This window comes from Chinchilla lanigera, unplaced genomic scaffold, assembly GCF_000276665.1.
Source record: "Chinchilla lanigera isolate Chin_1 unplaced genomic scaffold, ChiLan1.0 scaffold00010, whole genome shotgun sequence".
Classification (NCBI taxonomy): Eukaryota; Metazoa; Chordata; class Mammalia; order Rodentia; family Chinchillidae; genus Chinchilla; species Chinchilla lanigera.
In genome coordinates, this window is record NW_004955411.1 from 4,314,762 (window position 1) to 4,341,144 (window position 26,383).

A 26,383-nucleotide genomic window follows, 5' to 3' on the forward strand; every position below is an offset into this window, starting at 1 on the left:
TGTGTCTTACCCGTGGTTGCTTGCCTACTTCAGAAAGACCAGTTTCACATTGGGTAATTTGAAACATATTTAAAGTGTAGAGCTTTCTTTTTTTTTTTTTTTTCTTTTCTCTTAAGCAAAGTGGAAGTTTCAGCTGAGCCAAACTTACTGGTTTTATTTATAGCATTTTATTTCCGGAGAAAAGACAGGAAAAGTGAGTCCCTGCATTCCCCTCTGCGTCTGGTTCCTCCCAGTCCCCCGTCTGGAGGCCCGGGGTGGATACAGAGGAGGGCGGAGTCCGGCATGGAGGGGCTGGACTTGGACTCTGACTGCAGGTACTCGGAGCAAATGGTTTGATCAGAAGGAGGAGTTATGTCATTCCTTCGAAGGAATGAATTAAACGTGCATCCTCAAGTGTCTGATTGACAGGGCTACTCCAGGGAAAGAGCATATAAAGGCGGGGGCTGCTGTCTGCAGCAGGGAGCCGTGTCTACTGGACCGCGTGCGGGACCTTGGACTGTCCGTATCCTCTGGACCTGACTTGGAACACTGAAATCAGACCTCACCCCAGCTTTTTATATACAGGTAACACACACTTTTCAATTTACTAAGTCATTTCATCAGGCTGTAATTTTCAGGAAATGCTTTTGATTTAAAAGTGGACAGAAGAAAAAGTGCAATATAGATTCCTACTTTAAAGGGTGGTGTAGCCTCACACACCTAGAAAGCCAAGCCTTCTTCATCCCGCCTGAGCTAGACTCCCAGGTCCTCAGCTACAATGGCCAGGCTGCGCCTTCCGCTCCGGCTCTGTCCCGTCGGCTGGGGTGCTTTCCTGTGGGTACCTGCTGCAGGACGCCTGGGCAAACACTGACATTTTCAGCTTCAGATTAAAATGTTTCCACACTGAAGTTTGTTACTGAGAAGGGACCATGAGAACGGAATTACAAACAGTCCCCTGAAAGTGTGAGAACCCTTAGGGATTGTAGAGATTCCAACTGTAAACATTATGAACAGCTGGAAAAGTGTCGGCTTACTATTAGTAATTTACAGCAAGGCTGCGGGAAGTACTACGCTGCCAGGGAACAGGGTTGCTTTTCAGTTTGAGGCATAATTTGCATATGAAAAGGGAGCTGGCAGCTTCTTCAGGGCTGGGGACAGCGGCCTGGTCCCCAACCGAGGAGGCTGAGCTCAGTCCTGGAGCCCCATGATTAATCACACCGCTCTTCGTGGGGCTACACAAATACTTCCCAGCGAAGTCACTTTTCCACTTCGCTCACAGAGAAAGAATTTTAAGATTCTTCATAAACATCAACTATATTCTGGTGCAGAAAGGCTTCACAAACCCTCGGAAAAATATAACCACAGATGCACAGAAGGAATGTATCAGGGAGAGGGGCTCGGGGTTCGGGGCAGGAAGGACATGCGTGCCCACTCTGCCTGGAGTCACCGCCCGGCCTCGCACCCCTGGGTGTCACCAGGTCTCTGTACCAACTGCGGGGCCCAGCCTTCCTGCCCCACCCCCAAGATGAGACGGGATTGTCTTGTGACAGAGGGCAGACCTCTGATTCTTTGTGACACCCCCACTGTTTTAAGAATCAGCCTCAGTCAGAGACAGGCAGAGTTTGCATTTGTCAGAACAGCTGGGTTACTCCTCCGCCTGGACTGCGGAAACTGGCGTCCTGAGCCGTGGAGTGGGCGTCCCTGGAGGGGTCTCAGTCAGAGCCGGAGGCAGAGGACGCTGCTCCTGGGACTGGCGGGCTCGTGGGGTGGGGCGGGGCGGGAGCCCAGGAAGGCGGCAGACGCGCCCTGGTGCTTACTCTCAGCTCTCTGAGGTGCTGACTGTGTGCAGGCTCCATCCATTCCGTTGTTTGCTCCTCTAGGAGCTCGTTATGAAGAGGCCCAGCCGTGACCCTGTTACTCCTCCCGTCCCCTTGGGAGGTGAGGGCAGGGAGCTCGCTCCCAGGGCCCGCGGACACCCGGTGCGCAGCGGCACTCGATGTATGTGCAGGCCTGGTGCTGTCCTCAGAGCCACCCGGCAGGACAGATATTTCAAAGCACTGTAGTACTTTTTCCTGATCTGCAGACGAGGAAACTGAGACGGAGAGGTGACTAGGTTGCCGTGGGGAGCGCAGCTCTGCCTAAGGTTGCCGAGCTGCACGTGTTAAACCTCGTCGCCTCCTTCGCAGAGCCTGGGGACAGCGCCATCGGGCCCGTGGGGAGGGCCGCGTGCGCGGGACTCCACATTCCCGGAGGGGGCCCCGGGCCCCTGTCAGACTCCCCCTTGCTCAACGGGTCAGGAATCAGGGCTCGTTCTCCGTTTCCAGCTTGCCCCGTGTTTCCGGGGAGGGAGACTCTTTGGATTTCTTTGCATAGTGAGAAATTAAGGGGCTCTGATGTGAACAGGGGAGGAATCCGGGCATGCGCGGCCGCGGGACCCGGTGCCCCCGAGACCCACAAGGAGTTAAGAGCGAGCTGGGCTCGGGGCCAGGCCTCCTGACTTCTGGGCCAGTGTCTGCTGAGCCCTGCCAATTTAGAATCCCCAAGAATGGAAAAACAGGCCTGCAGGAAAGTAGGAAAGTAGGGTAAGAACTGTTGCTAAGTAAAATCTTCTGTTTTCCATAAAAATGATGTACCAAGTTGTTTATTTCTAACTTTTATATCTAGCTCATATTGATTCTGCTTAATTAAGTTATGCATCACTGTTTTTTTCCCCCTTTGGATATTTACACAAAATGCCTTCACAGATTATTGCACCAGCCTGGATGTTTTCCTGACTTCAAGCTTCTTGGACCCAAGCCCTGGCTACATATCTTATTAGCACTTACTCCGGCAAGCATCACCCCTCTGTCCTCCACTTGCTCCCCTGCAGAGTGGGTACAGCGATGGACGCAGTCACCCCAGGTCACCAGGAGGACCACACACCGAGAATATCTAAGATGTCCAGGCTCACTAGCCCAGTGAATGTTAGCTATAGTTAGAAACAAATGCTTTGGCGAGAACTTTGCTCCAATCTCATTAAACCCCACAAGTTCTTGGTTTGTGTCGGCAGACTGTAAATGAGCACAGTGACCCCGGTCAGCACCAGGGCCGCGGTGTGCTCCTCACTAACAAGGCTGCTCTTCTCCTAGGCGGCGCGGCAGGAGGCAGGATGCTCTGGGGGCTGGCTGTGCTGGCTCTGTGTGCGTGGGCCGGTGCTCTCGGTGAGTGTGACAAGCCGCAGTCGAGAGATCAGGAAGCAGCTGGGCGGGTGAGGTGTTAATGGAGCCTTCTGACTCCTCACCACATAGATGTCTTTATTTACTTCTGAGTTATACAGCATGGAATGATATATTTTTGGAAAATTTTGGTGTTAGGGAGTAATACCCTCTCAGCAAGATGGGATTCTTGCTATGCAAAGCTCAGCATTCCCTGCACCCCTGTTCATAGCACCACACATACCTTCTTTTCTTCTTGCTTGCTTTCTGCTTAAATTATTTATCTTGGCTATTTCCCGTGTATTTATATTCTTGCAACCTGATTTTTACTGACTGTATAGTACTCCATCACAGATAAACCCCAGTGTTTTCAGACTTGTTCTCTGTGGACTGTCATCTTATCTTTGTTAATATAAATGAAGACACAAGGAACGTTGTTGTGAATAAATCATCGCTAGCATTTGCCCTTATATCCTTTAGCTAAATTATAAAAATAGAATTGCTGTTTTAATAGCAGTCATCAAAAGTTCTAATAATTTCCAGTGACTCTGCTGAAAGTAGTGAAAATCACACTTCTACCAGAAATAGTATATATTATGTCTTAATGTGCCAGGCATCAGCTGAAAAAAAGTTATTCTGCTGTAAAACTTCTACTCAGGGTATTATTTTGACTCATTTAAACTGTTATGATTCTGGTGAGGTCCGATCACTTTTCTCACCAGTAGCTGGATGGTGCTGTAAAACCACTGATTATAAACACAAGACCCAGCATTTTACAAAGGCAGACTGGTGCTCACATAGTTTGTCGAGGATAGAAGATATCAAGAAAGCAACAGCTTCTCCAGTTCTGCCCGGAAAGGCCCCCAGCAAGGGTGCAGGTCTGGGCTTCAGACCCTGGTCCCCTGGCCGTGTGGTGTGGAGGAGCGGCCCTCCAGCCTCAGGCTGCCAGGGTGAGGAGTGACATGCAGCACCGCTTCCTGCAGGGGGACCAGCTGAGGTGGGGGGCTGCTGGCTGGGGGTGCTGGCTCCCTGCTCCCTGGTACTGCTCCTCACCTGTCCGGAGGAGGCTGGCCCCCCGTAGGACCCTCTGACACCCCCCCCACGGGAACGGTGACTTGCACCAGATGTGGCCTCGGCACCCTGGGGGAAGAGCTAGAATCCTGGGGGAACCAGAGTTTCCATGCTGAGAAAGCTGTGTTTTGTCACCTGAGCCCTAGCAGCTGGTGACCCTCCTGCTGTGCTTCCTTTGGCAGCCGGTGAGCAGGACGAGGACACTGTTTTTGACCTTTTCAGCATCAGCAACATAAACCGCAAGACCATCGGTGCCAAGCAGTTCCGAGGGCCCGACCCCGGGGGGCCTGCTTACCGTTTTGTGCGGTTCGACTACATCCCCCCGGTGAACGCAGCTGAGCTGGACCGGGTTGTCGAGGCCATGCGGCGGAAGGACGGCTTCTTTCTCACTGCCCAGCTAAAGCAGGACCGCAGGTCCCGCGGCACGCTGCTGGCGCTGGAGGGCCCGGGTGCCTCCCAGAGGCAGTTTGAGATTGTCTCCAATGGCCCGGCTGACACCCTGGACCTCACCTACTGGGTGGACGGCACCCCGCATGTGGTCTCCCTGGAGGACGTGGGTCTGGCTGACTCCCAGTGGAAGAACATCACCGTGCAGGTGGCCAGTGAGACCTACAGCCTGTATGTGGGCTGCGACCTCATGGACAGCTTCTCGCTGGATGAGCCCTTCTACGAGCAGCTGGAGGCAGACAGAAGCAGGATGTACGTGGCTAAAGGCGCTGCGCGGGAGAGTCATTTCAGGGTGCGTACTCTGGGTGGTGGCCGCGGGGTGGCACGCACACAAACACCAGACGGAATCACCCACCCATTTGCCATCACACATACGCACACACCCGTGAACACCTGTACACGCCCATCAGACACCCAGAGGCACAGACGCTCACACTCACAGCACACACCGCCCACGCTGTGGGAAGCAGTGCCTTGGTTGCCTCCCCCTGCATTGGTGATCAGTGGCTAGGGCTGAGGTCAGCCGAGGACCCAGGAGTCAGTCTGCTATGGGCTTCCGGCAGCCCAGGGGTCTCGTGGAGACTGAGCGTATTCCTAAGTTCTTGCTTGGAAACAAAACTGAGGAGAGCTAATTAGAAACTCTCGTAGGCTGGGAGCCGCTGGCTGGGGAGAGAGCAGTTCTGCGCCCACGGCGGTGAAGTTTGGAGCAGGGTCTTCCCATACCAGTGAGCACTTAGGACCTGCAGCTTTGGTTTCCCTCTCCCTGATGGTGTGAGGGTGACGTACCTTCAGGAGACACCGAGCTTCAGAATTGCAAATTTGATCTCTGAAGGTTTAATGATACATAGTCTGAGCATCTCGTGACCAGTGCCTGGTCAGCTGTTGGCCACAGGGGACCAGGACAAGTTCCAGGGGCCCTGGTCCTCAGCATGCATTCCGCAGGTTAGGAGTGCTAACTGCTTTCAGCTTGTGCTGTTTGTATTCACCGTGGGTCTACCCAGATGAGATTCTATTGGAAATCCAGGGCCGTCTGTATAGCAGTTTCCTCCAGACAGGCACGTGTGCTGTGAGGGAGAGGCCTTCAGACTCGTGGCTTCTCAGTGGACCCCTCTCTTGTGCTGCTGAGGCACTCCCACAGCTGTCTGATGCTTCGGAGGGCTGCCTCAGACCTAGAGCCCAGTCTCCAAGTGGGCCCTAGACATTTCTGAGGTCTCAGCCGCAGGAAAGGACACCACAATCCTCAGTCCCCTGCAGTAAACGGCCTGGAATGCCTGTCTGCGCATGGCCAGATGACCTAATTCATGGTGTCCCCTGGGGCCTCTTCTGTTCTCCTCTTCGGAGTGTTTTCTTACGGCTAGCAGATTTTTCATATTAAAGTTATATTTTTGTGACGTGTCTAAAAGCCAAGTTTCCAAAGCAACAGATACAGAAAAACTGATCACAAGATTTCCAAACTTCCAAGTCTAAGCTCGAGGAGACGATATAGTGTTGGAAAACCTCTCCCGATCCATTAAAAAGTGTCACTTAGCTTTGCATCAGAGGCTTGCTGCTTGTGTGTTCTCACAGGGTTTGCTGCAGAACATCCACTTGGTGTTCGAGAATTCCATAGAAGACGTTCTGCGAAGGAAAGGCTGCCGGCAAGGCCAGGGAGGTACGTGTGCCGGGTGCCGCGCATCCCTCTCCCAGCTCGGCGGGCTTCTGTTCTGGGTGTGCACCACAGTGGCTTTTCAGGCAGTGGTATTTGAGGAAGGTACTGTTACTGTCTGTCAGGGAAGCAGATGTGTGACATCTGAAAATGATCAGTTGTCCACAGATACATTTTGAATAGATTTCAATAATTAAAAAAGACCTTTTGCAAGTTGAAAAGTAAATGGCTAGCATTGCGGTCTCATGATAAACACAGGTGACCTGTTCGGTGCTGGTGTGTGAAGGTCACCCACACACTGTGGCATCACAGGTCTTTGTCAGACTTTCTGTCCCTGTCCAGCCACCGTATGCTGACTCAGCCACACTGAAAATCAGTGCTGCCCTGATCACTGCGAGCGGACAGATAATCCCACAGGACACCAAGTCTTCACTGCCGTTTGTGTCGCATTTCCAGAGCTTTCTTGGGCATTTAACTGGTGAGATCAGTGCCCCGGTTCTTTAAAACACAGTCTATGGATGGCCTTCAGAGTGACTTTATGAAACAAGCACTTCCACTGCCCTTGATTTACAAATAAGGCAGCTGAGCTCCAAGTTGGGCGTCAGTTTCCCGGTTCACCTGGGGGAGGTCACCTCAGGCCAGTGGTCTCCTGGGAAGTATTGCACCTACCGTGGGATTCAGTACTGTGGCATTTTCCAGTAGATCCCTTCTTCCCCTCAGTTCTAAGGTAGGAAAACTATAAACTGCTCTTGACTGGATCACATACAAGGAGTGAATGTGTAGGACTCTGTGTCTGCGGTCCAGCAATCTACCTGGAATGGGGCACATCCCAGTGAGTCGGGAGGCTAAGCCCTGCAGACCCTCTTGGGTTTCCCTTCCCTTGGGCCTGGGAGCACCTGAGGCTGCTCACAAGGCCACACACCATCACGCCTCTGGTCAGGTGAGGTGCTAGGCAGGATGCGTGTATGGGTACATATATGCCAGCACATTCCTGAGCTGCCTTTTTTTTTTTCTTTTGTCTTTTTGAGACAGGGTCACACTATGCAGTTCAAGCTGGCCATGAGCTCATTTTGTAGCCCAGGCTGGTTTTGAACTTCCAGCGATCCTCCTGCCTCAGCCTCTCCAGTGCTGGGAGTACAGGTGTGCACCAACATTGATAAGCATTTTTTTCTTTTTTTTGGTACCAGGAATCAAATCAGGACCTTGCACTTGCAAGGCAGGTGCTGACCTCAGCTGCTTTTGTGAAGAGAGTGTACCCTTAGCAGAGCTCTGAATTGCAGAAATTCCTGCACTGGACCTCAGTATGAGTTAGTGAAGATAAGACTGCCAGCGGCATGGTGAGCTAGCCACCATGGCTGTTAGTGGGTAGAATTAACCTCCTCAGGTTAATTCAAACACTACTATACCTTTGTGTCAATAAATACCGTTTCACTTCTTTTTAACCACATGCTTTCTACCAAGGTTAGCATCCCATAATCCCTGGACATATGCAAAGCAAACATTTACAAATAAAGCCCTGCTTTAAAAATCAGACTGCACAGAAATCTAAATCTATTCTTTTGAGAGGAAGAGAAAGTCTAGACCTGAGGGTGTGAAGTCCTGGCATCCGTATGTAATATGTAACAGCTGACTGTTAGGTCACTCAGCACTGGCGGATCTTCACAGAAAGACTTCCCTGCTCCTGCACTGTTACGTCACGCTTGAAGAACCGTGTTCTTCCAGAGACAGCCAGGTCCCGAGTTGAAGCTGAGCAGCATCTCTTTGGCTGTTTGCTAAGAAATGACAGTACCTCTGCTCTGCCAAGGGGCCAAGTCACTAAAACTTCATACTGGAAAGTCTTGGTATAGACAGGAGAAATGTAGAACAGATGGGAAATTTTATTGTCAACTAAACCAATTATGGCAGAGACAGTGGTAAATAAGATACGTGCTGGTTTTGCTTAATTAGTAAAAGAATGAAAAGTGAATATGCTGAATAAGTTAAATGTCCTTAAAAATTAAAGTCAATTTGCTGAGTCAAATCCACCTAGAATTAGTGTAATGTCTCTACCACGTACGTGTACATTTATGCACCATCTATGTAGCTGGACTGCATTCAAGATTATAAGATTACATGTGTTATAGCATAATGATTTCAGGGTAGCTTCCAACTTTAGCTTGAGAATTGCAACAAAAGTTTATACCAAGTCAGAAGAACTCAATAATGGGGTAGATGGCAGAATTATAATGTATACGTGCAATAACTCCACAATGGAATGCCTGAAGGGTGAGCACCACCCCAGAAAGGAAGCTGGAGCTGGGCTGTGCAAGATCAGGCCGCCCTGTTTGGAGCTCATGGCTCCGCCTTGACTGAGATGAAAGCTTCCGGATTTACCCTCGTGTCCCCATGAACCGTGGCTCCAGGAGGTCTGTGCATTTCTGGAGCCATGGAGGCAGATGCCCACAGTCAGGCCTGCACTACGCTGAGTCTCCACCCTCCCTTTTTGGAAAAGCAGCTGCAGGCGTGAAGGCCGGGAAAGGAGCTGGAGCCCAGGGAGCAAATGTGTGTGGCCGTGGGGACACCTGCTTCCCAGTAAAGCAGGCTGGTTTAGGGGAAATCAAATACGGGGAGTGTGGAGAGCAGCTGCCGGGGTGCAGGGGAGCCTCCAGGGTAGATGAGGAGGCGCGAGAGTGTAGTGCGAGCCTTTAGGGTGTGTGGGGAGCCCCCAGCATGCAGGGGGTCCTCCACGGTGCATGAGGCATGTGGCTGAAGAACAGGTGTGTTCAGAGATGAGGGTAAGGACTGGAGAGGTTAAAACTGGATGTTCCCTGAGCCCGTTTGACCTAGAGGAGTGAGCCAGCACACGCACTTGTGGGTATGCGTGTCTCTGATCTGCTGTGTTTTCTATTGGTAAGCTGCACTCTGCTCAGCTGTGAACTCTTTTTATGCCACGTTCAGTGTTACGGTATGGGACAAAACCCTTCCTGTTAAGCGTGGGTCCTAATCGGAGGCAGCAGCTGCCAGGTCCCCTTGTGCCTGGGTAGACTGCAGCAGCCGCCACTGCAGGACCACACACAGCAGCTCACGCTGAGCACCACTTAGGGCTGGCCGAGACGCCCGTGGCCGGTGCCCTGACCTTGCTGTGCTTTCCCTTAGCCGAAGTCAATGCCATCAGCGAGCATACGGAGACCTTGCACCTGAGCCCTCACATCACCACGGAGCTGGTGGGTCACGGAGTGGATCAGAGGCCGGAGGTGTGCGAGCACTCCTGCGAGGAGCTGGCCAACATGATCCGCGAGCTGTCCGGGCTGCACGTCCTGGTGCGCCAGCTCGATGATAACCTGAGGAAAGTGGTGCGTGCCGCGGGCAGAGCGGTGCATCGGGGAGGGATCCCTGGGGCGTGGCGGCTTCTCTTCTGCTGGTCCTCAGGGCAGCTCCTCACTCACTGGTCCTGAAAGATGTTGACAACGTTTAAAAATCTACTGTTAGCCATGCATGGTGGTGCACACCTGTAATCTCACTACCCTGAGGGGGCGAGGCAGGAGGATCGCAACTTCAAGCCCACTCTGGGCAACTTAGTGATTTGGTGAGACCCTGTCTCAAAAAAAGAAAATTTGGGGGGATGTAGGTCAGTGTGAAGTCCTGGATGCACTTTCTCTAAAGTAAATTCCTGACTTGGGGAAGTTCATCCTTCCAGCCAGTTGAAGGGTGCATATGTAGAGGGAAATGTCTTCTAAGGGCTGCCCGCGACAGGTTAGAGAGCTGCTATCCCTACAGGGGGCAGCTGTGTGCCTCTCCAGAGTGCACCAGAGCAAAGGGGAGGCCACGGGCTGTGGATGGGGACTTATGTTGAGTAGTGGGGTGTTGAATACTGGGGCTTCGTTAGCTGCCATGCCCTGCAGGGAAGATTGCATCTGGTACCTGAGGACCAGCAGTGGAGGCTGGTGAAGAGGTGGGAAGGGAGTGAGCAAGGAGTGTGCAGGAGGAGGGTGTGGGGAGGGACCATGCTCCCTGTCCTGGAGACTGCTGCAGGGACAGCAGGTGTTGGTGTGTGGGCCGCCGGAAGTTGTGCCCGTTCTATTCTGCCCCCGCATGGAGAAGGTCCTAATGTCTGTTCTGATGCAGTCCAGATGCAAGGGAATCAGCACAACACCCGTTGCTCTGAGGGTAGATGCGGTGAGCTCCAGAAGCCTGCTTGTGGTGAAGGCCATGGTGCCAGAGGCACCTCAAGCTGGGAATACATGTTCTGGAACGTTATTCCAGGGATGTGGCAGGGGGAAGTGATGGGAGGCAGACACGGGTGGATCCCATCTCTCCAGCCACTTTCAAGTCTTCTGCCTCCTGGGAGAGAAATTAGTAGCACTGAGGCCTATGGCAGTCTTCAGAATGGCATCCCTTCCTGCAGAGGGGTTGCCTATCTTGTCACACAGGTTGCTTGGGCATTACCATTCAGCCTCAGGGTGTCCAGGGAGAGGGCAGCCTGGCCAGGTAGAACCCTCGTGATGCAGACCAGTCCAGATCTGACCTGGGAGGTGGGATCTGAGGGTGGGGTGCACAACCTGCCACCCCTCCCTCTCAGGGGATGCCAGCCATAGGACGGGTCCTTGACTGGGAGGCAAGGACCAATGACATCTGTGGACAAAGAAACCAGGATGGGTCTGTTTCTGGGCATTTGTACTGTGTAAGGAAGGGTCCATATCATTCATCAGCACCCAAGTCCAGTCACCCCCAAATTATGATGGCCACTTGGAGAAAGAGCTATGTGTGGAGAGTACAGAGCAAAGCAAAGCACCCAGGCTTAGTGCCTTTTCCTCATGTCTGTAACTTCTGAGACTGAAGGGATCGTGACCCTTGATACCATATCAGCTGATAAAAGGATGAGGGAAGTCACAACAGCACATTGGGTGCTGGCTGCGGTGGACAGTGGCCTCCCCTCCCCTCCCAATGTCTGCCCACTGTGCAGAAAAGCAGCCTTGCTCAGTGTGCTCAGTGTGGAGGGGGCGAAGGCACGGGGAATCTATGTTAGCTTGTAAGACTGGAAATGGGGCAGGAAGCCCCCACGAGAGTGAAGACGTCTGCTTGGCTCTGCGTTCTGTGTCACCCACCCTGAGAGAAGGTCCCGAGAGCCTGAGCATCCATCTACCTCCCCAGGCTCTCGTGCCTTCACACGGTCACCTGCTGCTTGTCTTTCTTGAGTTCAGAGCTCCTCAGCTGAGAAGGCATAGGCTCCTTCTCCTACAAGCATCACAGCCAACTATGCTCAGTTCTTACCTGAACCTAACGTTACTTCTGTTTCCAGTCCAGTGATAACCAGTTTCTCTGGGAGCTCATTGGTGGCCCTCCCAAGACAAGGAACATGTCAGCCTGCTGGCAAGATGGCCGATTCTTTGCAGAAAACGAAACGTGGGTGGTGGACAGTTGCACCACGTGCACCTGCAAGGTGAGACCCCAGCACCCCATTTTTGGGGGGCAGGAAGCCCAAGTGCAGAGGATGGCTTTCAGCAGCACCAAGCATGGCGTGTCTCACCTGCCTGGGGACACACGCAGAGTGTGTCAGCCACACAAGGAAGGTTGAGCGGAATGTTCAGGAAGTGGAGGAAGCGGGGAATATGATGTGAGTCAATCTCTTTGTTGTGCACACAAAGAAACCAAGACTTGGCCAACGCCGCCAGGTGGCTATGGGCAGCCAGAGTTGGCTTTGCAGACCTTTCTCTGTTCTGTTTGCTTCTGTGCAGTTCCCACGGGGCACTGATGCTCGACAGAAACTCCCAAGGTGACAGGAGGCATTGTGGCATATGCTGGCGGTGGTACAGTCTCTTTTTCCACCTCGGCCTCAGCCCCGGAATTCAGACATTAGGTTGCATCGTGCATTCTTTCTCCTCTCCCGCCAGAACGTGGAAGGTTTCACTGTCGTCTTGTTCTTTGGTGGAGAACAGAACCACCTGGTGGGGTTGAGGTGGGGAGCTGTGTTCATCTCTCATTTTATCATCTGTGCTGCAACTTCTGTGCAGCTGTGGGTTGAAACGGTCGAGTACGCTTCTGACACTTTTCCATTAGCCCCGTTGCCAGTGTCTCCTACTTTTAGATGAGTCTTCTGTGAGCACCCTTTTTTACTTTCAGAAATTCAAAACCATTTGCCACCAAATCTCTTGCCCACCAGTGACGTGTGCCCACCCGTCCTTCATGGAAGGCCAGTGCTGTCCTACCTGCTCTCACGGTAAGCCCGCCACCTGTGTCCCAGGTCCATCTGCTCTTGGAGGTAGCTGGTAAAGAAGCAGAGGGACCTCTAATGGCCTGAACTGTCCGCTGACCAGGGGCCGTGAGGCAGCTTGAGTCAGGAGTTCAGGCACCTGACCCAATCCCGCCTGTCCCCGCTCAGATAAGAAAGGGGACTCCTGGGGATCCACAGGGACTTCTGACCCAGGTGCAGCCCAGGTAGACAGGAGTCGTGAGTCAGAGGCCTCAGTGAGGTGGGGTGTGTGAGGACAGTGAGTCACTACCCCTGTGCACATGGGCAAAACAACCCTGGAAAATAGACACATGGAAACAGAGCAATAAGTCATAGAGGCCTGCTCCAAGTGGCAGAGGCTGAGGTTCAGAGAGGAATTGTGCCCCGGGCAGTCAGGATCCTGGCACAAGACGGAGAGAAAGTGAGCTGGCCCCAGAGCTTGCTGTGAGCCCTGCTCCCGCTTTTCAGAGCCGACTGTCTTCCCCCAGAGCCTGCACCCATGGGCCCGCCCGCTGTCGGTTCCTTGAGTCTCAGCAGAACTCTGTGGCTGCACTCGGTGTCTCTGACTCGTTCCTGTGCTGTTTCTGTCCTCGTGCTGTAGCGCACACCGTGAGGTCAAGGGCTCAAGGCTTGGAAATGCTGCCCTGTGCGCCTTACAGCTGCATTCAGCGCCTCCTTCCGTGGGGTGCAGTTCTTCTCCTGAGGGACTCAGACTGGCCAAGGGCTTCAGACTGAGGGACCCAGAAGAGGGACTCAGACAAGGGACCCACTCTATTCTGGGCCTGGGTCAGTGGCCTCCTTACTGAGCGTGGTCCTCAGGAGGCTGACCATGGGTATGCAGAAAACAGGTTTGGGAAAAGCCAGGCTCTGCCGCGTAATCTCAAACAAGATGTGATCTTTCTGAGGTTCAGAGTCACTGTCTGTAAAGCACAGAGAAACTATCCCCAACTCCCCAGTAAGTCTCATGCTTGAAGCAAGCCACACTGGGCTTCGTGGTGCCCAGAACTGATTCAGAGTCAGACCAATGGCCGTACAGCACAGGATACATGAGCTTACCTCTTTCCTCGATTCTGATCACAAACCAAGTTGGATGAGAACCAACTCAAATTCAATGGTGAGAGTCAGGGTTGCTCTCGTACTACTGCTCAAGATTGACAGTCTGGGGGCCCAGCCAGGTAAGCGGGTGTTTTGGGTGCTGAGACCACAGTGGCACAGGAATTCAGGGCTCTCCCAGAGGAAAGCAAGAATGCAGAACAGGAGGGCCTCTCTCACTGTCCTCCTGTGCCCTCCTGTTCCACATTCTTGCTTCCTGGAGCCTTTGGCCAGTACATGCCGAGGCTTAGTGCTTATGTTCACTGGAAGGCTCTCCTGCCCTACACTACTGCCCTTGCTCTCATTAAAGAGTGCAATTTCTCCTCAAAATGCTGCCTTTTAATTGAATTTTTCTTGATTTGAATTATTGGGAAATAAGTTATGCGACCTCTAATTTCAACCTATACTTGCAGTGTAATATTACCGTATGTAAAACTGCAAGCAGAGGGTTAAGTCATCCTGCAGATATGACCCAGCGCTGTCTTGTAAACTGTTTGTTTTTTAATCTTTTGAGCATCTCCCCCGGGTACTCAGAGCGAGCTCATCACCAGTGGCTCCGTGGTGGGCTCAGCTTCCTTCTGAGGCCATGAGCCTTCTGACTGCTGGGTCTGCCTGCTCACCAGGCCACCGACTCCTCCACGTCCTCTGCTGGGCATTCACATTGCTCAGGCTCCTGCGCCCTCAGAGAGAACCTAGGCCTTGATCTTGTTCTGGTTCCAACCCGGCTCGTCATGAGGGGCCCTGACTCCGTGTGCTGCCCTCCTTTTTTAGAGGTGGACAGCGAAGAAGGCTGGTCTCCATGGTCAGAGTGGACCGAGTGCTCCGTGACGTGTGGCTCCGGAACACAGCAGAGAGGCCGGTCATGTGATGTCACCAGCAACACCTGCCTCGGGCCCTCCATCCAGACTCGGGCTTGTAGCCTTGGCAAATGTGACACACGCAGTGAGTGTCGGCCACCTGCCTGACCTTAACTGTAACCCTGACCCTTGGCCACCTTGGTTGGAGAGACAGAGTTGCCTCTGGGTTCTGGAGACCTCAGCCCTGAGACCCTCTGTCCCTGTGAAGACGGGCTCTCCCCTCCAGTTGCCAGCTAGGAAGCACTGCGTAGCCCAGAGGCAGCCTGAGACATGACCTCTTTCTGTTAGTCCGGCAGAACGGTGGTTGGAGCCACTGGTCGCCCTGGTCTTCCTGCTCTGTGACCTGTGGAGTCGGCAACATCACGCGCATCCGCCTCTGCAACTCCCCAGTACCCCAGATGGGGGGCAAGAACTGCAAAGGCAGTGGCCGGGAGACCAAGACCTGCGAGGGTCCCCCCTGCCCCGGTAAGCATTGCCCTTAGCCCACAGAGGGGGGAGGCAGAGCTCAGAGCTGGGTGACCTGGAGCCAGGGCTCTTGGCCACCAGTACCAGTCCCAGCCCAGGCAGGCCAGCACAGCTCCAGGCAACAAGGGTCTGTGGCCCCAGGATTCATGGGGTCACGCCCAAAGGCCCAGTCTGTCTGAGTTCAGCATAGCTTGCGGTGGAGTTCCCAGTCACCTGTACAAGCCAGAACTATACACTCAGACTGGGCAACAACGGATATGCAGACCGAGTCCCACGGAAGGACTTTCCTGAGTCTGTGACAAGGTGGAGCTGTGGTTTAGGGGACACATGCGGTTCATGGCCCAAGGACCTGTCCAGGAAGCTTGTCTCTGGGGGCACACTGAGATAGTGTGATGGCTTTAACGTAGGTTGATGCATTTGTACACCTGTGTGTGGCTGCCATGGACAGTGAGCTTTGATGTCACACAGTAGCAAGACTTCAGACTTCACCTTGGAAAAGAGCCCTGGGCCTCTAGCTACAAAGGTCATGAGAGTTTTTACCCAGGTGTAAAAGCAAAGCACGATAACTCTGTCATCTGTGTCACTCACTGATTGTGACCAAGGAAGGACCTGGCAGCCCCATCAGTCCCTTCTACCTGTAACTGCCTACAGGAGAAAGAAAGCAATTCCTTCTGCCTTGTAGGAAACAGTCCGCACTGCTCAGCTTGCACTCTGGCCTCACAGGGCTGATCTTGCTGGCACCCTCTCGTCACCTGAGCCCTTTTCCTGACTCTCCCTGCAGTTGATGGCCGCTGGAGCCCCTGGTCCCCATGGTCGACCTGCACAGTCACCTGTGGTGGAGGAATCCGGGAGCGCACGCGGGTCTGCAACAACCCTGAGCCTCAGCACGGGGGCAAGGACTGCGTGGGGGATGTGAAGGAGTACCACATGTGCAACAGGCGGAGCTGTCCCGTAGGTGGGTGCATAGGGTATGAGGGGCACACCCAGAGGCGCAGGGTGTCTGAGGAGCTGTCCACACTGAGTAGATGTGTCAGCCAGCCATGCGTCTGAGGAAACCACTGGCTTTTATTTGGATGTATGATGTATTAGTCAGCTTTCCCTTCACTGAGACACAGCACCTGACACCTGCAATGTGAAGAAGGAAAGGTTAATTTGGCTCAGGGTTTCAGGAGATTTAGTCCATGGTCAGCTGGTTCCAGGGCAGGAACATCACAGTGGAAGGACAGAGGAGAGGAAAGCTGATTAGCTCACGGTGGTGCAAAGCAGAGCTGGGGAACAGTGCCGGAGAAGAGAGGGAGACAGAGTTCCCATGGCCACACAACCATGACCCACAGAGACACAGGAGCATGCTCTACTAATGTGCTCAGCATTTCCCAGTCTACTGGAGTTGACATGTCAGGGTTAATGGTCACACACAGTGTAAGCATTTGTGGGAAACACTTGGAAACAGAGAAGAAAAATACATTTGCACCCATAAAGAAGACTTTTGGCTTCTGTGTTCTGCTCCTTCCAAATGTTTATGTGAAAGTAGAAAGCATGCAATGTAGCATGGACACTGAACAGACAAAGATCCACTGTGCACATGTCCCCATTTTTGGTTTTTATTTTTTGGTTCTGGGAATCGAACCAAGCCCTTTGCACTGAGTTACATCCTCAGTCCTTTTTGACTCTTTTAATTTTGAGACAGTGTCTAAGTTGCTAAATTGCTGTCTCTGTTACTTTCTCACCTCTGAAACACAACATCCAACTCCACAACTGTAAGGAAGAAAGGTTTATTTGGCTTACAGTTTGTGAGTCTGTAGTCACCTGGCTCCAAGGCAATGCATCGTGGCAGAAGGGCATCACAGAGGAGAAACAGCTCCTGACATGGTAGTGGCAGGTGGAGAGAGAGTAAGGGAGGGGCACCCGTGGCCCCCTGCTTTTGACCAGATCTCTCCTAACAGTGAGACTGCTACAAACTCATCAGTGGCCTAATCCTTGGGTATTTATCAGGTTTCCACGGTCCAGCCACCTCGCAGCACAGGGCAGGTGACAGATGCAGGGATGAGCTTCCTTTCACAGTGCTTTGAGCTGAGCCGGGCAGATGCCACCTGCATCCTGACCTCAGCTGTGCTGGCCTCTCCCACAGATGGGTGCTTGTCCAACCCCTGCTTCCCTGGGGCCGCATGCAACAGCTTCCCAGACGGATCCTGGTCCTGTGGCTCCTGCCCAGTGGGGTTCCTGGGAAATGGGACTCACTGTGAAGACTTGGATGAGGTGAGTGCCCCATTTGTGGGCAGCGGGGCACCCTGTGGGGATCAGAGGGCTGTGGCTCATGTCTGCCTGTCCCCGTAGTGTTCTGTGGTTGTGGACATCTGCTTCTCTACCAACAAAGTTTCCCGCTGCGTCAACACTCAGCCCGGCTTCCACTGCCTGCCCTGCCCGCCACGCTACAAGGGCACCCAGCCCTTTGCAGTGGGCCTGGAGGCCGCCAGGACAGAAAAGCAGGTGAGCTAGGCTGGTCTTTCCTGCATATTGGCACAGGCTAGGAGAAAAAGGTGAATTGAGTACAGAGAAGTGGAGGTGGGACAGGGAAGAAGAAGGATAGTAGCACTACTGGGAGATCTTGGGAGGCACCTACCTCTCCCAAAGCCAGGCTGCCTGAACCCCACCCAGCTGAGCCCCTGATGTCCCCAGGGAAATTCAGATCTGAGTTTTCAAGCAGGAATATGTAAGCATTGGTGTAACAATTTTCTCCTCTATGTCAATAAGGTTTTTATTTATTTTTGTGTTGCTATAGCAATTTATAGGTAATTTATGAAGAACAGTCACTTATTTCTACAGTTCTGGAGGCTGGAAGTCCTACCTGGGGGTGGAGTGATCTAGTAAGCAGCCCCCTCCCATGTTGCGTTGCCCAGACAGGAGACAGAGAGCAGAGAGTGCATGAAAGGTCAAGACTGAGCTCTCAGTCACAGGCCTTGCACAATCAGCATGACTCCTTCAACAGGGTGGGACCCTTGGGACCTGACACTGTCACTTGGTCCCTACCTCCCTTCACAGTTGCCTTGGGGAATACATTTCCACACATGCTTTGTGGAGACATGTTCAAACTATAGCAAGCAGAACCACATGCTAACCTATCGGCTGCTCAGAAATGGTTCCTACAGCTCAGGAACCACAGCCAACTGCCTCAGGGCCACTTTCCAAAGGAATAGAATTCTCAGCTTCTGGACTTGCACCTGACTACACTCTCTCCTGCACTTCTGAGGTTGCCCCAGCACCTTGTCTCTGTCCATCCTACGTGGCCCGGTCCATAACCCATGTTGTCTCGGGTTTTCAGGTGTGTGAGCCTGAGAACCCTTGCAAGGACAAGACTCACAACTGCCACCGGAATGCAGAGTGCATCTACCTGGGCCACTTCAGTGACCCAATGTACAAGTGTGAGTGCCAGACAGGCTATGCAGGTGATGGACTCATCTGTGGGGAGGACTCGGACCTGGACGGCTGGCCCAACAGCAACCTGGTGTGTGCCACCAATGCTTCCTACCACTGCATCAAGGTGAGGCCTGAGACCCAGGGGAATTCAGATCTGTGCCAGCATGGTCCCCAGACTTGACCTCCTCCTACTGTGGAGAGTACTCAGTCAGGAGGGTCAGATTTTATCACTGTGCTAAAATACCCAAGATAACCAAGTTAGCAAAGCAGCGATTAACTTTGGTTCATGGTCAGAGGGTTCAGTTCATGGTCTCTTGGCTCCACTGGGCCTATGGTGAGGTAGCACAGCATGGTGGGACCATGAAGCAGAGGAGGCTTCTCATCTCATGGCAGCCAGGAAGCAGGGAGAGAGAAAGGGAAGGGCTGAGTGCCAGTGTCCTCTCCAAGAGCACCCGTAGTGACTTTACTTCCTTACTCTAGGCTCACCTGCTTAGGGATGTTCCTCTCCCTGTGGTGCCAGAGGCTGGGACCAAGATAGGGGGACATTCCAGTTCCACACCATGGCAAGAGATTAGAGCCCACATGGAAGAGTGCGTTGTTTTAAACAATGGGAAACTCCAATTGTCTAGTGTCCTCCTGTGCCCCACATGTGTTCCCTATTTTAGACAATAGTATGTTGGAGTCACAGATTTCCCCCAATCATGGGATGAAGACCATATGGGTTGGACTACTCTGACGTTGTTTCTCATCCTGCAGGCACCTTGCCTGAGGGGCCTCTCCTTTATCTTCTGCACTGCAGGCCCCTCACTACAAGCAGTCTTTCTCCCTGCTCGTGGCCAGGATGTAGGGGACCAGGTGTATCTTAATGTTCACATTCTGAATGCACATGGGTTCAGCATCAAGCAAAGGGCAAGTTTAATGTACCTTCGCACTGTGGGTCCTTGCACTTGGCTCGGGAGCCATGCAGCGGGGCCACAGCAGGTGGCTTCCCACTTCCTGTGCCACCTGTCTGCTTTCTGTGAAGCACAAGGTGGTTTCAACTTTTGAGTCTCAGTCTCCAAACAGGTCACACACACCCACAAGGACTTCTTTCTTGAAAACTCACTGGCTGGTGCAAGAAAAAGCCCGAAGTCCGACTCTGGTTCTGGAGGAGATGCTGGAGCTTCTGTACGGCTCCTCTGCTTCCAGGCAGTGACTGGCTCATCCTCCTGTCTCTGCAGTCCTTGGACCTGGGCTCAGACACTGGCTTTGTCTCACCTTGCTGGCACTGGTGACAGGAATCCTAGGGCAGGACCTGGAGAGAAAAGACAGGCCTGGCCCAGTGGCATGGGCCTATTTCCCTGCTTCCTGTTAAGGACAGATGTCCCACTTGCACATTTGCCACACCGCACTTTGTTTTGTTTTACCTTTATGTGGGAAGAAGGGGCTTTTCTGAATGTTTCCATGATTGTTGCGCCTTCTGTAATTACAGGACAACTGCCCCCAACTCCCCAATTCTGGACAGGAAGATTTTGACAAGGATGGAATTGGTGATGCCTGTGATGAGGATGACGACAATGATGGTGTGAGCGATGAGAAGGTAAGGCGGGGTGGCTCGCGACAGCTGCTCTGGGCTCGGGGCAGAGGCCCGGGGAAATGGAGCTCTGCTCTTCCCTCGCCCCCCTCTCTCTTCCTTTTTCCTGCATTACTAGAGATTGAACCCAGGGCCTCCCCACCAAGCTACGTCCCCAGCCTTTCTCTATTTTCCTATTTTGTGACAGGGTCTTGTTAAGTCACTAAGTTGTCCAGGTTGGGTTAGGACTTTGGGTCCTGCTGCTACAGCCCCCCAAAGTGCTTGCATGACAGATGTAATCCACCATGCCCAGCTGAGATTAGTGCTCTGCACTGAGTAGTCCTTGTGATGCTATTATCTCAATGTGTTTTTGTGCACAAGTGATTCCCAAATCAGGAACAGAGACAGTATGTCAGTCACAGTAGCAAATCAGCTGGAGCATGGACCCCTTAGGGTGCTTTACAGAAAATGTGCTAAGTTTGGCTTACTTTTAATTGTTCAGAAAGGGCACATTTATGTCCCTTGCTTATGTGGAGGTGTCAGGAGTTGGGGCTCCCCTTGGCCTCAACTGTCACATATAGACGATTTCACACCTTGGCATGCAGTGTGATGCTGGAAAGGGTGGACCACCTTGATTTTGGTCAGGGCATGCAAACACCTGGCCTTCATCCATTCATCCATGCATTCACCCATTCACCTGACTCCACTGTGAAGCAGAGGGAATATCAGCCCAGTGTTGTTACAGGAAACCTCAGGATGCTGAGCAGAGAACAGGGGTGTAAATAATTACAAAATCATGGAGGGTTCAGAAAGAGGATGTTGGTGAGGGCGGATGGCTTTTGTTTTCTTTGTCTCAATGCTGACATACTGATCTATTTTGAGTACCTAACTTGTAAATTCTAATCCTTTTTGTGTGACTTGACAAACATTGCCATGCCCTTTCTTAAGTCATTTCTTGTGTCTTTAGGACAACTGCCAGCTGCTGTTCAACCCCCGGCAGTCTGATTATGACAAGGACGAAGTTGGGGACCGCTGTGACAACTGCCCTTACGTGCACAACCCTGCTCAGATTGACACGGACAGCAATGGGGAGGGCGACGCCTGCTCTGTGGACATCGATGGCGATGGTCAGTGGCCCGCCAGGGCTGTGTCTGACGATGCAACTCACTGTGGACAGAAGTCCAAGGGGGCTGCAGCTCCTGAGTGCTCACCGACTGGGCTCCCATTATTCAGAGCTTGGCATCTGGGGGTTCCTGAACCCAACCTCATGGGTGTATTCTTGAGGGCTGCGTTCTATTCTGAGTTTGGGGAAGGCTCTTCATCTAACTTCCAACAGGCAGGAAAATGGCTCCCGAAGCAATGTGGTTGGCACAGAGACCACTGGCCTGGGTCTCCTCTCCAGATGCAGCCTAGAGGCCTCTCATACTGTACCATTCATGGCATCTTTTGGGATGCATCTTCTACCCAGAACCCCAAAAGCATTGAGCCTTTGCCTGGTCAAATTGCCCCAAGAAAGATCTCAGAGGACCTTTCTGGGACCTGGGATATTTCTAGATCGGTTCCTTTTTTGTGTTGTCGCAAGCTCCTCCCTCAGTGGAATGTGCAGATGTGCCACGTGACCTCTGCCACTGCTGCAGGTTGATACTACCCAAGACCCGCTGGCCTCAAGGATGGAGCCCTAATGTCTGAAGCCCTTCCACTCCCACCCCAGGCCACTCTTTCCCCAGGAGTTCAGGGACCTGGCAAGCCCTGCATGGGCAGCAGCTGCTCCTGCCCTCACCTGTCTCCTTGTGCACAAATCTAATCATCTTCACATTCTGACATAGTCACTTTTATTATTATTAAGTAAAATTTTGGCTGTATGTCGTCTGACACCGTAGGAAACGCAACAACCCTTTCCTAAACCCAGCCTTTTGTTGCTATCTTTGAATGCCAACAGACGTCTTCAATGAAAGAGACAACTGTCCCTACGTCTATAATACTGACCAGAGAGACACGGATGGCGATGGTGTGGGTGATCACTGTGACAACTGCCCTCTGATGCACAATCCTGATCAGGTGATGGGGCACTTGAGAGCACACGGGGCCTGGCCCAAGTCCTCAGCAGCTATGCGAAGATGCGCCTTTGTGATTCCCATAAGCTTGGCCAAGGCATCATAGCTTTTCAGTAATCTCAGCTGGAAACATTTCCTCATCTCAATTCTCAGCACAATTCTGGCACCTCAGTGGCCACAGGCCAGGTTGCCTCTTGATGTGTGAGGAGGCTGGGTCTGCGTACCACTCTCTGTTCTGCCCTGATGTGAGCACAGGTGCTTGCCTCACCCCCCAGGTCTGTAATGGAAGAGACAGGGAGAGCAAACCTCCCAAAGGGTCCCTGGGAGGCCTCCTGGCAGCTATGTCAAGAGACTGTCCTGTGTGCTATTCACTCTTTCCAAGCTCTCCCTTAAGTGAGGTGCATCCTGCTGGGAGGTAGCACAGGCTGGGAAGATCCAAGCCAGCGCCTGGAGCCTGGCCCAGTGCTGGTGTGGGCAGCAGAGTGAGCTTGGCCCAGTGGCTTCTTCTCTGAGGATGTGGGAGGCGGTTGGCCTGGCTGCGTAGCACATCCTTAGGGAGGGGCTTACCTGTCTTCCCTTTGGCTCTGTCGCAGACGGACCTGGACAACGACCTTGTGGGAGACCAGTGCGACAACAATGAAGACATAGATGATGATGGCCACCAGAACAACCAAGACAACTGCCCCTACATTTCCAACTCCAACCAGGCTGACCATGACAATGACGGCAAGGGTGATGCCTGTGACCCCGATGACGACAATGATGGGATCCCGGATGACAGGGACAACTGCCGGTTGGTGTTCAACCCTGCCCAGGAGGACTCGGATGGTGGGTGCCCTCCCTCCACTCCAGCCCTGCAAGGATCCTGGGTACACAAGCTGCCCAACCCCTCAGACTGTGTGTTATTCACCTGGCACTAGGTGTCATGTGGTGTCTTTCTGCATGCTGGGATGAAGAAAAATCCAGCATCTATACCATTTTCAGAATTTTGGCAGTCTCTTAGAAAATACAGGTGTCAGAGGCTAGAGAGGGGCAGGAAGGGCTTTAGGGGAGGAGAACACGGATGCGGGGAGTGTGAGTCTAAGGAGAAAGACCCCTGTGAATAAGTGGTGTTTGTACTCCCTGCATATCCATCTCTGAGCAGTGAGGAGCACTTCTGTGGCAGTGGGGGCCATGTGTGGACGTTTGGTAGAGCAGTTTGCTGTCCAGGCCCCTCAGTGGATGAGGATCAGGAGTCCTGGGTGCTGAGCCAGCCAGACTCAGAAGCACGAGGAGTCTCACCGAGAGCTGACAGTAAAATGCCAAGCTGGGCCAGGCAGAAGAGCAGAGGAGCAGGTTTGCAAAGAGAGGGTCTCAGTGTTTCCCCAAAGTCCTTGTATGTGGTCATGCACCTCCGCACACTATGGGAAATGTGATACTGAGCAGAAGGAAATCAGTGTGAAAAAGTAGTCAGGATGTCACACTCAAAGTTAGATTTGGTGTCTTTTCTTTCCTGTGGAATAAGTGGATGTGCAGGGGCAGATTGACCACCTCTGGCTATATGGCACCCAGAGAAAGGGTCCAAGTGGTCCCACAGTCCACCCTCTTCAAACCAGTGACATGTGGCCTATTCAGCCATGGCCCTGATGAGGATCCAACCAGAAGACTCCTAGCAGAGGAAATCTGAATTCCTCTCTCAAGGGTGGGTTCAGAGTAAGACTTCTAAATGCTAAATAGACTAAAAGGGGGTGGGGGTGTGAAAGGTGACAAAAGCACCCAAGAGTTCTGCTGGACACTGCGTGACAGGTCTCCTCTCTGGTCTGAGCTCAGGATGAGGGGAATGGCGGTCCCTGAGGGCTTCACTGTGTGATCCTGACTGGGCGATTGACATGAGCAGACATGGGATGGCATGGCAGGCGAAGACTGCTCAGAGCACTCGCAATGGATGCCTTGGAGACAACAGCGTCCGTCTATATGTCAGTGCCAGGCCTTAGCACAGGTTTCAGAGACCAAGCACTCTCTGGGCTCAGAGTATGGCAGCAAATGATAAGACACCTGCTTTGTCTCCTGGCTTTTGTTTGTTCTTTGAAAATAGGTGATGGGCGTGGTGATATTTGTAAAGATGACTTCGATAATGACAATGTCCCAGATATCGATGATGTGTGCCCTGAAAACAATGCCATCAGTGAGACTGACTTCAGGAACTTCCAAATGGTACCCTTGGACCCCAAGGGGACCACTCAAATCGACCCTAACTGGGTTATCCGTCACCAAGGCAAGGAGCTGGTTCAGACAGCAAACTCGGATCCTGGCATCGCTGTAGGTGAGCTTGCGAGATCCCAAGAGATAACCCTCAGTGTCCACAGAGGCCTGTGGGACCGTGCAAATGGGCCTTTGTAGCCCTTCATCCTCCCTTATATGTGAAGTTGGGGAAGCCTATGCCTGCCTCTGACGTGTCGCATTGGGGTGGCTATTCCATTGCATGGACTTGGGCTACTCAGTAGTAGGTCACACAGTGTAACTCTCTAAGTTGGGTCTAAAATCCTTTAAATTCCATCCCTCCCTCAGTAAAGAACCTGGGTTAGGTGGGAGAGGAGACCACTGTCCCATGGTCAGGGGAGCCAGCCTGGGTCCCCTTGGTGTCCTGCTGATATTGTGACCACTTGTCCCTTACATCCAGGTTTTGACGAGTTTGGGTCTGTGGACTTCAGTGGCACATTCTACGTGAACACGGACAGGGATGATGACTACGCAGGCTTTGTCTTTGGCTACCAGTCCAGCAGCCGATTCTATGTGGTGATGTGGAAGCAGGTGACCCAGACTTACTGGGAGGACCAGCCCAGCAGGGCTTACGGCTACTCAGGCGTGTCGCTCAAGGTGGTCAACTCCACGACGGGCACCGGCGAGCACCTGCGGAATGCGCTGTGGCACACGGGGAACACGGAGGGACAGGTGAGGCTGGTAGCTGCCACACCCCTGGATGCTACTCTGCAGCCTCAGCTCAGCCCAAAGAGAGTCTTCCTCTGTGCCCAGTGGCTCTAACTTGGGCAGCCATCATTTAAGTTATCATTATGGACCACCTACTTTGTTAGAGGCAGCATGCCTTGTGATTTGATGAACACTATTGGGAAATATGTCCTGCAGATTATGCATATTTCTACTCTGCTCTAGTGACAAGGAGAGCTGGGTCTCAAAAGTTGAAGCTTTGACCATGGTCATGGATAGAGGGAGCTGGGGGCCTTGATTTTGGACCAGATGTCTGGCCAAGGCTGTCTGAGAGAGCTGAACCACAGTTGCACCCACCATGCACTTCAATGGCCGTGTGACAAGGTCACGATGACAAGTCACATAGTGCTGTGACAGGTTCGGAGAATAGTGTGAGAGGTACAGACTGTGTCCATGCGAGCGTGTGTTGGAGGGCCAGGGAGCTGAATGCAGGGTGACATTGCAGAGTCATGGTCAGTTTCTGCCTCGTGTGTGAGGCATGGTGACACTCATGGGCTAAAGTGACTCCAGGGTGGTACCTTTTCCCCAGGTGAGGACATTATGGCATGACCCCAAAAACATTGGCTGGAAGGACTACACTGCCTACAGGTGGCACCTGACCCACAGGCCCAAGACAGGGTACATGAGGTAAGGGCAGTTTAATGCCAGCTATATTTGTACCAGTAGTGGCTCCCCATTGGAGCTTTAATTGACCACTTCTGACTTTGATGTTCTTCTCTGGATTCTTTTTGGTTTGTTTGTTTTTTCTGAGACAGGGTCTTGCTGTATAGTTCAGGCTGCCTCTGAATTACCTACATAGCCCAGCCTAACCTTGAACTTGTGGCAATCCTCCTGCCTCAACCTCTCGAGTGCTGGGATTACAGGAGGGTGCCACCACACCTGGCTTTCTTCGCCTTCCCTTTTCTATCTTGTGTCTCTACTATGAATGACTTAATTAAAAAGTAAAAACTTCTGGGAAGGAGAAAGAACAATTGTCTCATTAAGAGAACATGGAGGTGGTGGGCAGCTCTCCGCCTAAGGATCTCCCCGGCAGTTTGGGAGGAGGCCACAGGGGTTACTGCATCTTTGCAAAATCCTCCTGCACTCAAACCTGGCTGTTCCTGATGTACGTGTGGCTGGGTTTGAAGTCATATATGTGAATAAAACTATCACAAATATCGGCCAACAGGATTGTGGCCTTGGCCTAATAGCATTTGTAATAGGCTTTGATTAAAACAAAATTTAAGCAATTTAAAGTCTCTTCTCTTCCCTTCTCTCCCCTCCCCTTCCATCCTTCAAAAAGTTAGTAAGATTCAGTTGCAGGGCCAGGGATGTAGCTCAGTGGCACACTGCCTGCCTGGCAAGTGTGAGGTCATGAGTTCGACTCCTGGTACCAAAAAAAGAAAGGATTCCATTGCACTGTTGGATTCCTTCCCTCTCT

The 26,383-nt window shown here is 52.5% G+C and overlaps 1 protein-coding gene across 1 annotated transcript in view; it reads left to right on the plus strand.

Annotated features, from left to right (window-relative positions):
• The first annotated feature begins 293 nt into the window (after positions 1–293).
• Thbs2 (thrombospondin 2) overlaps positions 294–26,383 on the plus strand; it is a 31,990-nt gene continuing 5,900 nt past the window's right edge. The window contains exons 1-20 of the mRNA XM_005377646.2: positions 294–564; positions 3,108–3,179; positions 4,427–4,983; positions 6,258–6,342; positions 9,472–9,668; positions 11,615–11,755; positions 12,436–12,532; positions 14,408–14,578; positions 14,782–14,958; positions 15,740–15,913; positions 17,087–17,214; positions 17,293–17,445; positions 18,278–18,496; positions 19,844–19,951; positions 20,892–21,051; positions 21,864–21,982; positions 22,572–22,806; positions 24,053–24,280; positions 24,638–24,909; positions 25,493–25,590. Coding sequence (XP_005377703.1) covers positions 3,128–3,179; positions 4,427–4,983; positions 6,258–6,342; positions 9,472–9,668; positions 11,615–11,755; positions 12,436–12,532; positions 14,408–14,578; positions 14,782–14,958; positions 15,740–15,913; positions 17,087–17,214; positions 17,293–17,445; positions 18,278–18,496; positions 19,844–19,951; positions 20,892–21,051; positions 21,864–21,982; positions 22,572–22,806; positions 24,053–24,280; positions 24,638–24,909; positions 25,493–25,590 — 3,371 coding nt within the window. The 5' untranslated portion in view covers positions 294–564; positions 3,108–3,127. The remainder of the gene's footprint in view (positions 565–3,107; positions 3,180–4,426; positions 4,984–6,257; positions 6,343–9,471; positions 9,669–11,614; positions 11,756–12,435; positions 12,533–14,407; positions 14,579–14,781; positions 14,959–15,739; positions 15,914–17,086; positions 17,215–17,292; positions 17,446–18,277; positions 18,497–19,843; positions 19,952–20,891; positions 21,052–21,863; positions 21,983–22,571; positions 22,807–24,052; positions 24,281–24,637; positions 24,910–25,492; positions 25,591–26,383) is intronic.